Source organism: Rousettus aegyptiacus, unplaced genomic scaffold (genome assembly GCF_014176215.1).
Source record: "Rousettus aegyptiacus isolate mRouAeg1 unplaced genomic scaffold, mRouAeg1.p scaffold_m13_p_2, whole genome shotgun sequence".
Classification (NCBI taxonomy): Eukaryota; Metazoa; Chordata; class Mammalia; order Chiroptera; family Pteropodidae; genus Rousettus; species Rousettus aegyptiacus.
Window position 1 is genome coordinate 36,937,611 of NW_023416295.1, and position 12,951 is coordinate 36,950,561.

The following is a 12,951-nucleotide window of genomic DNA, read 5'->3' on the forward strand; positions in this document are numbered from 1 at the left end:
TGAAATGGAGTTAAAATTTTCTGCTTCTATTATACTCAAAGTTATGTGTACTTTTGTCTTTTTATTTCAGATAGAATTTACCTTTCAACATTTTTTATGAAAGTTATTGGGGTGACATTGGTTAATAAAATCACATAGGTTTCAAGTGTGCAATTCTTAATACATCATATGGATATGGCATTGTGTTCACCACCCAAAGTTAAATTTTCTTTTATCAACATTTCTTGTAATAGAGGTCTTATGGATGTAAATTCCTTCGAATTCTGTTTGTCTGTGAAAGCCTTTATTTCTCCTTCAGATATAAAGAATAACTTTGCTGGATATATTATTCTTGGCTAGTCATTTCCATCTTTTGATATTTTGAATATATCACTTTACTCTTACCTGGCCTGTGGCGTTTCTGCTGAGAAATCTGATAATAACCTTATAGGGTTTCCCTTGTAGGTTATTGTCTTTTTTCCCTGGCTACCTTGAGAATTCTTTTTTATTAACTTTGACAGTTTTAACATAATATGACTTAAAGAAGGTCTTTCTGCATTGAGATAATTAAATGTTATGTTAGCTTTTTGAACTTGAATGACCAGTTCCTTATCTAGGTTTGAGAAGTTCTCATTGATTATTTCTTTGAAAAGGTTCTCTGTTCCTTTCTTCCTCTCTTCTCCGTAGAGGACACCTATTATACTTATGTTGTCCTTTCTAAAGGGGTCAGATAATTCTCGTAGTTCTTTCATGTTTTTTAAATCTTAGTTGTCTCTCCTCTTCCACCTGAATCATTTCTTTATTTCTATCTTTAAGCTCACTAATTCTTCCATATGGTCTGCTCTAATTCCACTGGTTTCTAACAGAGGCTTCATATCAATTATTGAGTTCTTCAGCTCCAGAATTTCTGTTTGTTTCTTTTTTATAGTTCAGTCTCTTTGATGAAGTATTACTTTTGTCATTAATTTTATTCCTGAGCTCATTTAATTTTCTTTCTGAGTTTACTTGTATCTTGAGTTTCTTCGTGATTGCTATTTTGAATTCTTTATCATTTAGATCACAATCTTCCATGACTTTGAGTTTGGTTTCTGGAGAATTGTCACTTTATTTCTATGTGACTGTGTTATCTTGGTTGTTCATGGTGCTTGATGGGTTGTAGCACTGGTGGCTCATTTGAAGTAGCAAACGCCTTTCTTTCAGGTTAACATTTTGATTTAAAAAATTTAGCAGGTCGATAATTAGGTATTTTATTTTCCGATAGGTGGTGCTATGCCCAAGCTTTTGCTTTTTCTTACCTGTGCTACTTGCATCTCCAGGGTTGCGGTGGACGGGATCCTCACTGTAGGTGGAAGTAACCAGCTGGGTGATCAACATGGTAGATGCCACCACTGCATCTGAGTCATCTGTGTCTCAGATGCTACCACCGTGGTGCAGAGATATGGCCTGAGGAAGGGGAGCCAAGCTCACAAGCCTGCTACACTGCTACCTGGTTCCCTATAGCTGCTGACTTTGTGGGAGTCTGTAGATGCATCTCTGCTGCTGCTACCGGGCTCCACCACAATTGGGGAAGAAAGTTAGATTCTTGGGCACTGATGCTGCTGCTCCTCTTACCTTCTCCTGGCCGTGGTGTGGGTGCTGCACCCTGACCCCTTCATCACTACTACATTTGCTGGAGCCAAAGGCAGCTAGGGTACTGCATCTGCAGGCATTGTCCCTGTCTTTTGTATTATCCTGCCTTCCCACATTGCCATTCCAATATGCTCACCTTCAGATGTACCAATGTGTGGATCTCTCAGGCACCCTAATGTGTTGTGCAGAGGAATCCATGAGGATTATAGATGTTCGACTAATTGTATATTTATGGGGGGATACAAAGGGTTTTTCTCACTTTACTGTGATGCTAACATCACTCCGAGATATCCATATATTTCAAAATCTTTACTTCAGGCTTTCAGGAAAGTGTTAGTTTCAAGAAATAAATGAATGACTACAGAAACAATTGAAATTTGATACAATAGTTCAGAAAACCAATTAGCTATGCACAATATTATTGAATCTCTATTCCAAAGGACAGAGTCCTCATCCTCAAGAAGTTTAATATCTTCTAGGGAAGGGAATTAAGCAGGCAACCTAGATACTTTCAGATAATGAAAATGAATCAAAAAATAAAGGCAGAATAATATGATAGGAAATGCCTAGGGATCAGAGGTCAGAAGGCTACTTAGATGGGGTAAGAGGTCTCAGGAATTCAAAAGCAACCTGAATAACAATTATCAAAAACAAACATTCCAAAAAGGGAAGGGCAATATAAGATTCAAAGGCTGAAAATGTCTTGGAAGTTTGAAGGAATTAAAAAAGAAAAAAAATACAGTCAGCCTAGAATATACTGTTCCAGTGTAGGGAACAATGGTAGAAACACATTTACATTAGAAAGATATTAGGTATTAGGTTTCCAAATCTAGCTCATCATCAAAATCATCTACTTATAAATGTGCTCTTTTTGGGCCCACTCACTCAGAATTTCTGGAAATATGACCCAAGGACATTAAAAAACAAAACAAACAAACACAAAAAAAAACCTTTTTAAGTGGCATAGCTACCAAGTTTTAAAAAGGGACCAACGAAACACTACAGACAGAGACAATGGAATATGAAGTGTTAGCTTTAAAATAAAAAGCTGAAATGAAAGGCAACAAGTGTTTATTGGAGACTAAAGAATAGTTATTTGGAAAATACTGATTCAGACATAAACCCAAATAGTGTTCTAATCATGGAGTGAAGGCAAGGGGTTTCATGAAAAAGGGAAGGAAAATAATTCCGAATAGAAGGAAGGAATTATTATAGGTGCTAATCAGCCAAGGAAGGAATTCGTATAGGTACTAATAGCAAAGCTATTCTTTAGCTGTATGTGGTGGTGCTAATTCTAAAGAATGTCTTTAATTTTCAGTCCTGTAGTCCGAAGGTCTCCTTTCCTGTTAGCTTTACAAACAGTTGTTTAGATGACGATGCTGTTCTAGCCAAGTTCAAGGGTTATTCTGCCCACTTCCAGCATTCAAAAAGTTCAAGGAGTAAGGTATGCAGTGCAAGTGCAATTCCTCTGGAATGGTTGCCTTGACTCCATTTTAAAATGGCTCCACTTAGGCCAACTCGTCACAGATGATAAGCATGAAGCTATCTATAAGCATAACTCTATAAATATAAGCTGGTGCCACTCCCTTGTTTAGAACAATGTTTTACTGCTATAGACTTCAGAAAATATTTTCTAGCTATAATCAACCAAAGATTGCATAATCTATGGATTTAAAGGTCAAAAGAGAAAGAGTTCCAATAACTGAGGGGAGGGGGGCGAAGAATAAACTAGACTTGAACTTGGGAAATTTGATTCCTGTCAGATTTCAGCTTCTAATTGGCTTTGTGCTCTAGAGTGAGCCACTGACACTCTCACCCACATTTCCTTTTAAGATTTCTGAAGTTTCTGTAAATTCTAGGCCTCACTGCTAAAGGAGGAATTTTTATGCCCAGCTCACCTGGTGACATCACATCACCATTTCCCCCAGTCCTTTCTGCCCACATGCGCAGGACAGGGCAGCATTCCTACCATGGAAAGAGATGTCTGTCTCCCATTATTACAGATGCCTCAAACTTTACCAGTGGCCCTCTTATCCCCCAACCCAAACTTCTGGGAGGAGCACTAGTAAAATGCTCTCTATACAACCACCACACGAGGTGAGTTGAGGGGATAGCTCCTTTCATAAACCGTTTTCCCAGGTAGGGGACTTATCTGCTTCCTAGTCGTCTTCTTACTTTAATGAGATGGAGTTGAGGTTGGACTGGAGACTAATACCAATTCTGCTGAAAGGGAAGCTCTCACCAAACCCTTCCAAGAGATGGCTGGCCTGATAACTGAGGGTTCTCTTGACTTAAAACATATGTTTTTGTTCTTTTCCTATGGATCTGAGTTTTCAGGCAACAGGAAACCTCCTAGTCAAATTTTGGTCAGTTCTCTTACTAGTTTTAGAATACGTTCAAAATATCAGTGATCAAGAAAAAAATAAAAGTTTTCTAGAAATGTTTTTTTTTTTCCTGAAGGAAAATGTATAATTAAATACTTGGAAATTGTAAAACTTATACCTTAGATTAATAAAAATTTAGAAAAAAAACTACTAAGGGGATGTATAAAATAACCTAGTTTTCCTTTCATGAATCACTGGATAACAGGCCCATAAAACACTTCTTTTGCATGCTTCTTCAACAATTGTTGCTAAATCATTCCAGAGAGCAGTCGTTGAGTTATATGTGACTTAATATAAAGTATAGGAGCAAACTATGCTTGAGAGCAGATGAGCAGTACTACCCCAATCCTCGAAATCCCCTAAATAATTTTAGAGATGCTCTTCTTTCACCAGTACCTAATGGTCCTAAGAAAAAAGCACAGTAGTAGTTATGAGGATAACTGGCATCTAGAGGCTACCCTATAATACTTGACTTTCAGTGATATAGGTGTTAGTTTGCAGAGATAATAATCAGATTTTAATTGGAGATAATCCCATTGGTTAACAACGTTAATTCACAAAAGTGACCCTTTGTGATTTCATTAACTTCATCAAATGTAGTGTCATAGAACAATAATATTTACCTAGCCTGTGCTTTTTCTTCTATATCACCTTAAGTCTCACATTGGCCATGTAAGGGAAGTATTATGACCATTATCAGTGCAAGTGCAATTCCTCTGGAATGGTTGCCTTGACTCCATTTCATTTCCTTGACTCCAAGGAAATGAAAGTTTACTAGAAATGTGAAATGCTCCCATTTGTCAAATAGTTATTGAAAATCCATGTCATGAAAATGCAATACAGGAAAAATAATTCAGTAATGAGAAAGAAATTGACATAAAAATTCTTTACCATTTATTTTAGAATAAGATTCTACTTACGAAAATTGAATTTATACCTGAGTTGTAAGAGAAGGTCATATGTATAAAATTTAAAAGGACACACCGTAGTTACCCTTTTATTCTTTCAACTTAAATATGTATATTAGCTTGTTTGTAAAACTTGATACTCAAATGGAATTGATATTTTACTTATATTTTAAGTTATTTATTACACAAACAATGTAATGACATCCTACGTATTCTTCGGATCATCTCTCCTTCACCCGAAGCTTCAAACAACAATTTGGAATTACCCCCAAACTCTACTGCCTGCATCAGCCCTAACATCTGAAGTTATCATAATAACTAACCTAAGAATGATTCAAGATGTCCCATCAATCTTTATAATCTGAAATTTCCAAAAGAAAATGACAGGTCTCCTCTCAAACCTTCCTCTGATCACCCAGTTACTCCAATAATCAGTAATAAACACTGAATTAAAATGTTAAGAATAAAATATCTGTAAATTAATAATAAAACATTTATGTATTTAATAGTCAAAAATCTTTCAAAAGTTATCTAAATTACAAAATCAAGTTTTCAAAATAGTATTTATTACAGAATGCTAGAGATGTGAGATAAATTAAGCTGAATAAATTTACTTAAAAAAAACTTTCTTTGTAAAACTAATTTTCTAGACTGAAATATGGAAATATATAGAATAAAAATTATTTTAAGATATATACTCTACGTTGCTTAATAGCCACAATTATGCTTTTCAATATAGTACTGAGGAAAGGTTTTTAACTAAGCAGTTAAAGTGTAATAAGCCCTGAGTCTCCTGGGAATGTATTTACCTGGTTTGTTTTGAATTAGACTGTCTGTGGTTAGTCTAGTGTTTTAATAAGGTCTACAAGGATTAGAACCAGTCAACACTTGAATTATGAAACTTTTAGTCAATCTGAAGGAGGGAAAAAAAGATGAAATCATGTGGAAAATTAGAGTATCCCTATAGGACTGTGAAATATTATTTGACAATAGCAAGCATAGGTTTTAAAACCAGGAAATACAGGGTTCAACCAGGAAGGGTTTTGTTAACAAAAGAAAAAAAACACACACACAAACTTTTCAATATATGAGCTTTCCCAATAGAAATAGGAAGATATTCATTTACTATAGCAAAGTGGAAAAAAGTTATTTCTACAATGTTTTGTAGGTGTGATCTTTAAGCTTAGCTATTTTAGAAAGAAAATAGTTATCACAATTTTTTCCTAAGAGACTTGCTATTTAATGAAAGTGTTCCCTCATCATTAGTAACTGAGTTTATTAATTTTGGTATTTGACATAAATTACATTTGATTTCTAGATTTTTTCCCCCTCAAAATCTGAAACTATTTTTATAAAAAATATTTAACTCGATGAACATAAGTCCATAGTCTCAAACAGAGGCTCAAATTTAAAAAGTCAAGGAAATAACGTTTATTTTGATGGAGCAAACAAATGCAAATCTAAGACATTAGGGCAGATTTCTTAATCCCACAAATGACTTAGAACTTACTGATGGAATTAAGCTGTCTTACTGTATGTTTGTATACAGTGTACTTATATAAAAAGGCCAAAGGGTGATTTTACAAAGTCTAGATAAAGCAACATTGTGGAATAGTTTAACAATTTTTTAGCATATAGTTCAAGGGAAGGGTCCCTGATTAGCTGTCACAATTATCAAGTACTAATAGGTAAATCACTGTTGATAAACTCATTAAAATACCTCCTAACTCCACCCAACTACCTTATAATTCTTAATATATCAGTCTTCTCATACTTCCCTTCTGAGAAAAGAATGTGATGACTAGCTCATGAATATCATCTGTTTGGCAGCTAAGTTTCTGATTGTGATTTATGAAATATAATCTATTACAAGTTCCATGTGCATTTGGGTCTGGCATGACTCTTCCAGAGTCTGTATCATTTCTGTTAAGACTCTAGACTCTCCTATATGGAGACCAGGCCCTGAAACAAAAGCAGCCACAACCTAGTTCTACGCAGTAGGGATCCAAATGGAAGTGTCTAATTCAATGAGTCAGTATTGGGGATCAGAATTCCCACTGTATTTGTGAGTAGATGCAGAGCCCAATTCCCTTTAGAACTGACCAAAGGTATTTCTAGTACCATTTAAATTTGTTATACAAAATGTCTAAAACCATGGCAGCCAGGATTATAGTTCTAAAGATTTTCTAAAGTTCAAAATACAAATTGGCTGAACTTAAGTATTGTCCAATTCATGGAGCAGAGGGGTACTTGAAGATCTACATTCTAAATGTAAACAGGTTTTGTTATTATTTAGTCTTAGGTTCAAAGTTCAAAGAATTTTTTAAAGGTGGGAAGGAGATATTGTATCATTTTCTCACTTAGGTATTTTAAGAATTGCAATTTATTTCACAGTCTATGAGTTTTCTCATGGGAAGAAAAATAATTTGTCTATACTCAGCTTTAATAAATAGTAAAAATGTGAACTTTGGAGAACATGACACACAAAAAGAGATCAAGTTTATTATTAAAACAAAGTCTATTCAAACATATAATGTTTATTTTACTATAGAGAGTATAGTAAAAAAAAAAGTAATATTTACTGAATTAAATGAGAATTTAGAGAGGACTACTATCTAAAATTAAACAATGCATCAAATACAGCTTGATTTATTTTTATTATCTTTAATGAACTATGTTTAACATTTTACAAATTTTGAGATTGTTACAGTTTCAGCAGTAAATGCAGTAATGACAATAAATATACACTGAAATGTGAGATTCCTCTGATGAAACAACACAAAAAACAAAAACGCTTGGAAACAAGAGGGCAAAATGTCAACTCTAGGTCTAAAATGGAAATTAATATGATCAAATTCTTTACAAAGATAGTACATGAGGAAATGAGTAACTCATCCCCTATAAATTAATATGTAACTTTGAGCTTCACCTTTCTGGGAAGTTTTGAGGGACATTATTTGACCCACAGATGCCTAAAACTCTCTAATATGCATTGATACCAGAGCATCAAACACAGAGAAAGTGATCTGAAAATGATTGCCAAAGCAAAGAAGTGCTTTTATTTCTCAACCTTTGTGACCTTCGTGGTATACTGTGCATTATAAAACGGTGTAATCCCCATACACCTGCATAAATGTCATAAAAATGGATTTTATAAAGTCTCAAGATCTTAATATGTATTCAAAAATGCATATAGCTGTGCTTTAGTAAATGAATCCATCAGTTAATTGAGATAATTTTGCTTTTAAGATATATCCGAAGTATATACAAAGGATCCACAAATGTTAATAATTTGCGACCAAAATTCTCTAGGTTTACATTTGCAAAAAAACTGGGTTGGTTTTCAATTTAAAAATTTAAGAAAGCTGTGAATACTGTAGGTTCATTATCACTTGAGTTAAGAAAAAGTTGATGGCTTCAGCTTTTTAACAGGAAATTTGTGAACTCACAAATGAGAAGTTACACATTTTTAATCATTAGAAAAGATAAATTGACTATACCTCCCAATTGAGAACAGAATGTGCAGTGTATAAAAAATAAGGTTTTATTCTGAAACCCAAAAATGTATTTCTAGAAAAGCCCTTGGGATACAGCCTCTCATTTCTTTTACACAAGAATGAGTGAGTGGCATACCTGAATGGTATCCCCTTATTTCAACATGTGCATTCCATTACTAAGCCGAGATGAAACATTTTTACTTAAAGGCGGGAGAAATATACACTTGAAATATTGAAGAAATATATTTTACTGTATAGTTTCTAACTTCATTCCAACATAATATATCAATATAAACTGGATTCAAAAAAGAGATAAATGTTACTTGCATGCAAAATTCATTGTTCCAACATGAAACACTAAGTCTATATTTTTATTAAAAACTGCACATCTGCTTAATTTGGCTAACAGAAAGAAAATGCACATTTAAGAAAGATGTTATCATATCCTTCTAACAAAGCAAGTCTATATCAAAGGCACTTCAGCAGAGCACTAACTCCTTAACATTTTCCAAGTCATTTTCATTTATGCCTCTTCTAATGCATCTTTCTGTATAAGACCATTAAGAAGCCTCCTCTAATTTTGGGCTTTATCATTTACCCTCCCCCTGCAAAGAAAGTAAACCTAGGTATTACCCAAAACATTTATCTCTTCTATGGACTGGAGTAAAATATAACAAACTTTTGCCTTGGTCTTTAAGTTCTTTGGGTTAATACATAAAGGTAGCAGTGTTATCTGATATTATATGCTTCAGAAGGGGTTACAGGAAAAAAAAATGGCTGAAGTCTTCTATCTTGGGAAAAATGTTGTCTTTCATTATACATCCCTCTATAATTTGACTAAAGCTAACAGAGCTAATTGTTTATTTCAACTTGTTTATGTGCTCCCATATTGATTAGTAAGGGATGAGTAATAAAGCAATTTAGTTTCATTTTTCTCCCCTGGGAAAGGGGAAGCTGCTTCAGACATTTGCCTTCATGGAAATTTTAAGAAAAATAGGATGAATCGATTACAATTAACAAATAGCTTTATTTTTAGGACATATGAATGATAATTCAGGATTGAAGACACTTAAAATTAAAAACAGCTGTTGAATGTGTTCACACTGAATTTTTTCCTATGAAAATGATATGAATACATTACTCACAAAACTTGGGGTGGGGGTTAGGGGGGTGGAATGTTGTAAAGCCTGTAAGTGATTTAAGAAAAAAACTTACTTTTCCCATGAAACTGAAACTGTTTTTCTTAAACATCTTTTATGACTGTTAAAAGACTTTATGGGGAAAAAATTTGTAGATTTACCTAACATCCTGAAGGTATTTTTGAGTCTCAGAGAATTGGCATTTATTTTTTAGCTCAATGACATTTCAGAAAAAAATTGAAATGTTTATTTCCTTTAGCTCCATATATTTTGTTATTTTTTTTAGTGTTCATAAGACGCTTTCAACTCACCGATTTTTTTAAAAATCAAGTCTAATAGCATTTAAGTGCCAGGATTTTTTTAATAGAAGAAATATCTTAAAATTGATTTTAGCTTATATGTATCAGTGGGTCTTTAACAAAAGGTATGGGTGGGTTTCTTCAGATGGTTTAAATTTTCCTTGACAGCTAAGCTCATGTCACTTTTGAGGAAGAAGAAAAAAAAAATAAAAAATTCAGTATCATTTATTTTTCAGATTCCTAAATAACCAATTAACACCTTACCATTTACTCTGTAAGATTATATCTCAAAACAATCAAATTGCCGGAGTTTCCCTCTAACAACGAAGTAGCTCTCGCCCATCTTATATAAGTATGGGATTTACTTTGGGGTTGATACAATACACATGCTATTTATTACAGAAAAAAAAAATGTTGTTTGGCCTTTAAACTCTAGAATTACATCAATCCAGGACATTTATCAAGTTATTTTCGAGTATAGGCAGTGGAGAACATAATAGTATCATTTCACAAAAATATGCCTCATTTCTAAATGTTTCATCAAAGCACAGGCAACATTTTTGGAAGCAAATGTACGAGTTCAGTTTTGACAATGTGATTCTTAATAGAAGGCCAAATTGGCTGACTGAGCAACATTTTCAGATAACTAACATCTTGAAGCTATTTTACATTTTGTGCTCTTGGATACTTCAAATTCATCACCTAAAAATAAACAATAGGTCAGAAAAAGTATTCCTTAGTATCTTTTTCATTTACCGAATTACCATTTTACTATTTACTCTGCTTGAGACACATCCAGGGGCCATGAGATTGCTCAGTCTCACCTTCTTAAGAAGTCCATACTGTAATTTACAAGAAGCAAGAATAAACTGCAAGAGACGGCAAAGACATAACTATCCTTGGTGTTAATTTATAGGGATCAGTGGGCGTTCCTCTCGCTTCTTCCAGATATTAGTTTTGCTATCTCTTTTGGCTAGAGGTGGTCTGCCCCTTTTTTTGGTAGGGGACGTATTGGCTTCAAAATCTTCACCAGTGCTTTTTCTTCCTGGAGACTCTTCCCCAGGGTGCTCCATGATAGCGCCACTCCCTCCATCTAGAATGTGCCTTAAAGCTGGGTCCTCAGGGGAACAAACAGTGGTTCCACTCTCACTACTGCTCAAGTCTAAATCTTCTAAGTAAAGAATCTTAGGCTGATGCATGCTTTTGATGAAAGTTTTCTCCCTCTCGAGTTTTCTACTTGAGTGATGCTCATTCATGTCCACCCCAGAGTCCAGACTCGTGTCATTGCTCTGGGTTCTCTTGCCCTTTTTCAGGTCTATAAAGGAATGCCTCACTTGTGCAACTGGCTTTCCATCAAGAGACACAAACCAGGCTCTGGGATGAGGGGAGGGCTTTCCCTTGGACAGCTCCAGGAGGGTCTGTTCTGAAATTCCTTGAAGCTCTGATGAAAAGGGGGTCATTACAACAGCTTCATTTAGTGTTCCAGGAACAGAAACAGATTCTAGTAAGCTGTTTGAATACCGGCTCCAATCTGAAGTTTGAGACGGCAAGCTCTGTTGACCTTCGAGTGGGATATCCTCTTCCCTGGCATCTGGGGGCTGTGCGTGAGAATGCATTGGCATTTTGGGCAATGTCTGTGTAAAGTTCTCTCTATTTACTGGTTCCATCAATTGGCCATAGACTAACTGTCCCTTTCTTGGCAAAGTAGCCGACTTAGCAGTGTGTAACTGCTCTGGAGTAGAGAAAAGGTCAGATGTTTGAAGGATGGCAATGGGCTGGCTGTAGATATGCATAAGCTGTTCAGGAATGTGAGAATGTCCATATACCTCTTCATTACCTGTGAGATACCTCTTTTCCTCTTGAGCATCACCTAGAGACGAAGATAGATTGTTAATATGTTTAGGTTGCTTGGACCCTACATTGGACTCCAAGGACTGTGGTGGGTTTCTTGAGTAATTATTTTGATTGGTTGACAGAAACGAAATCTCTTCATTGTAGATTTTAAAATTGTCCCGAGTTTTTACCATGGAAACTCTTTCTTCTGCTTCTGCTTTTGATGAGTCCTTCTTCTGAGGGCTATAGGAAGTGTTTTTGGCATTGAATAACTGTGACTTGTCTTCAGCCTTTAGTGCTACTTTGACTGAACTGATGTGATTTATGTGTGTTGTTGAAGTTGTCTGGTCTCTTTTGAGGACCTCAAGTTTAGTGATATTTCTTTCTCTCTTCTGTGGAGTACCACACTTATCCCTAGAGTAAAAGAGAAGGCAAAAAAAATGTGTCAAGCTCATAATCTAGAAGGTTCATTTAAAAATATCATCCCACAATATGTGCATTATAAAGGCAATGCTGTTGGAATATATCCCTTTTTGTTTTAATCTACATATTTTAAAGGTCAAACTGTTGTTTCTACAAATAAATTTGTAATACACAGAACATATTGATATGATACTATAGTTTGATAGTTTTCAGGGTTTTCACCCATTGATTAATATTATCTTACCTGCAGTAACAAAGAAGTACAGTAAAAAATCCAATGACAATGACTATTGTTCCTCCTAATATGGCTGTAAGAAACACTGTGTGGTAGGCAGTTATGTCCTTTGAGTCTCCATTTATACCTGAACCTAAATAGTTCAATAGAAACAAAACAAAGAGAAAAAATACTTTTTTCTTTTTGCATTTAGATAAGTATAGTTGGTATATAATCTTATATTGGTTATATGAGTTTTAGAAGTACATATGGTGATTTGACATTCTTATACCTTATAACCTTATAGTGTTATCACTTCACTAATCCTAGTAATCATCTGTCACCATGTAAACTTATCACAATATTTACTATATTCCCCTTTCCACCCATTACCCCTCTTTGCTCTGGTAACCGTCCCTTAGATCTCTATTTCTATGCATCTGATCTTGTTTTGTTTTTAGATTCCACATATAATTGAAACCATACTGTATTTGTCTTTTTTTGCCTGACTTATGTCACTTAGCATAATACCCACTAGATCCATCTGTACCCACTAGATCCATCTGTATTGTCACAAATGCCATTTTTTACTACTGCATAATATATTCTGTTATATGTACATACCATATCTTTATCCAGTTATCTA

At 34.7% G+C, this 12,951-nt stretch overlaps 1 protein-coding gene across 1 annotated transcript in view; it reads right to left on the reverse strand.

Annotated features, from left to right (window-relative positions):
* Nucleotides 1-7,538: 7,538 nt before the first annotated feature.
* Nucleotides 7,539-12,951, reverse strand: part of FAM171B (family with sequence similarity 171 member B) — a 67,040-nt gene continuing 61,627 nt past the window's right edge. The window contains exons 7-8 of the mRNA XM_016151158.2: nucleotides 12,336-12,459; nucleotides 7,539-12,082 (exon numbers count right to left, since the gene is read on the reverse strand). Of these exons, the coding sequence (XP_016006644.2) occupies nucleotides 10,741-12,082; nucleotides 12,336-12,459 (1,466 nt within the window). The 3' untranslated portion in view covers nucleotides 7,539-10,740. The remainder of the gene's footprint in view (nucleotides 12,083-12,335; nucleotides 12,460-12,951) is intronic.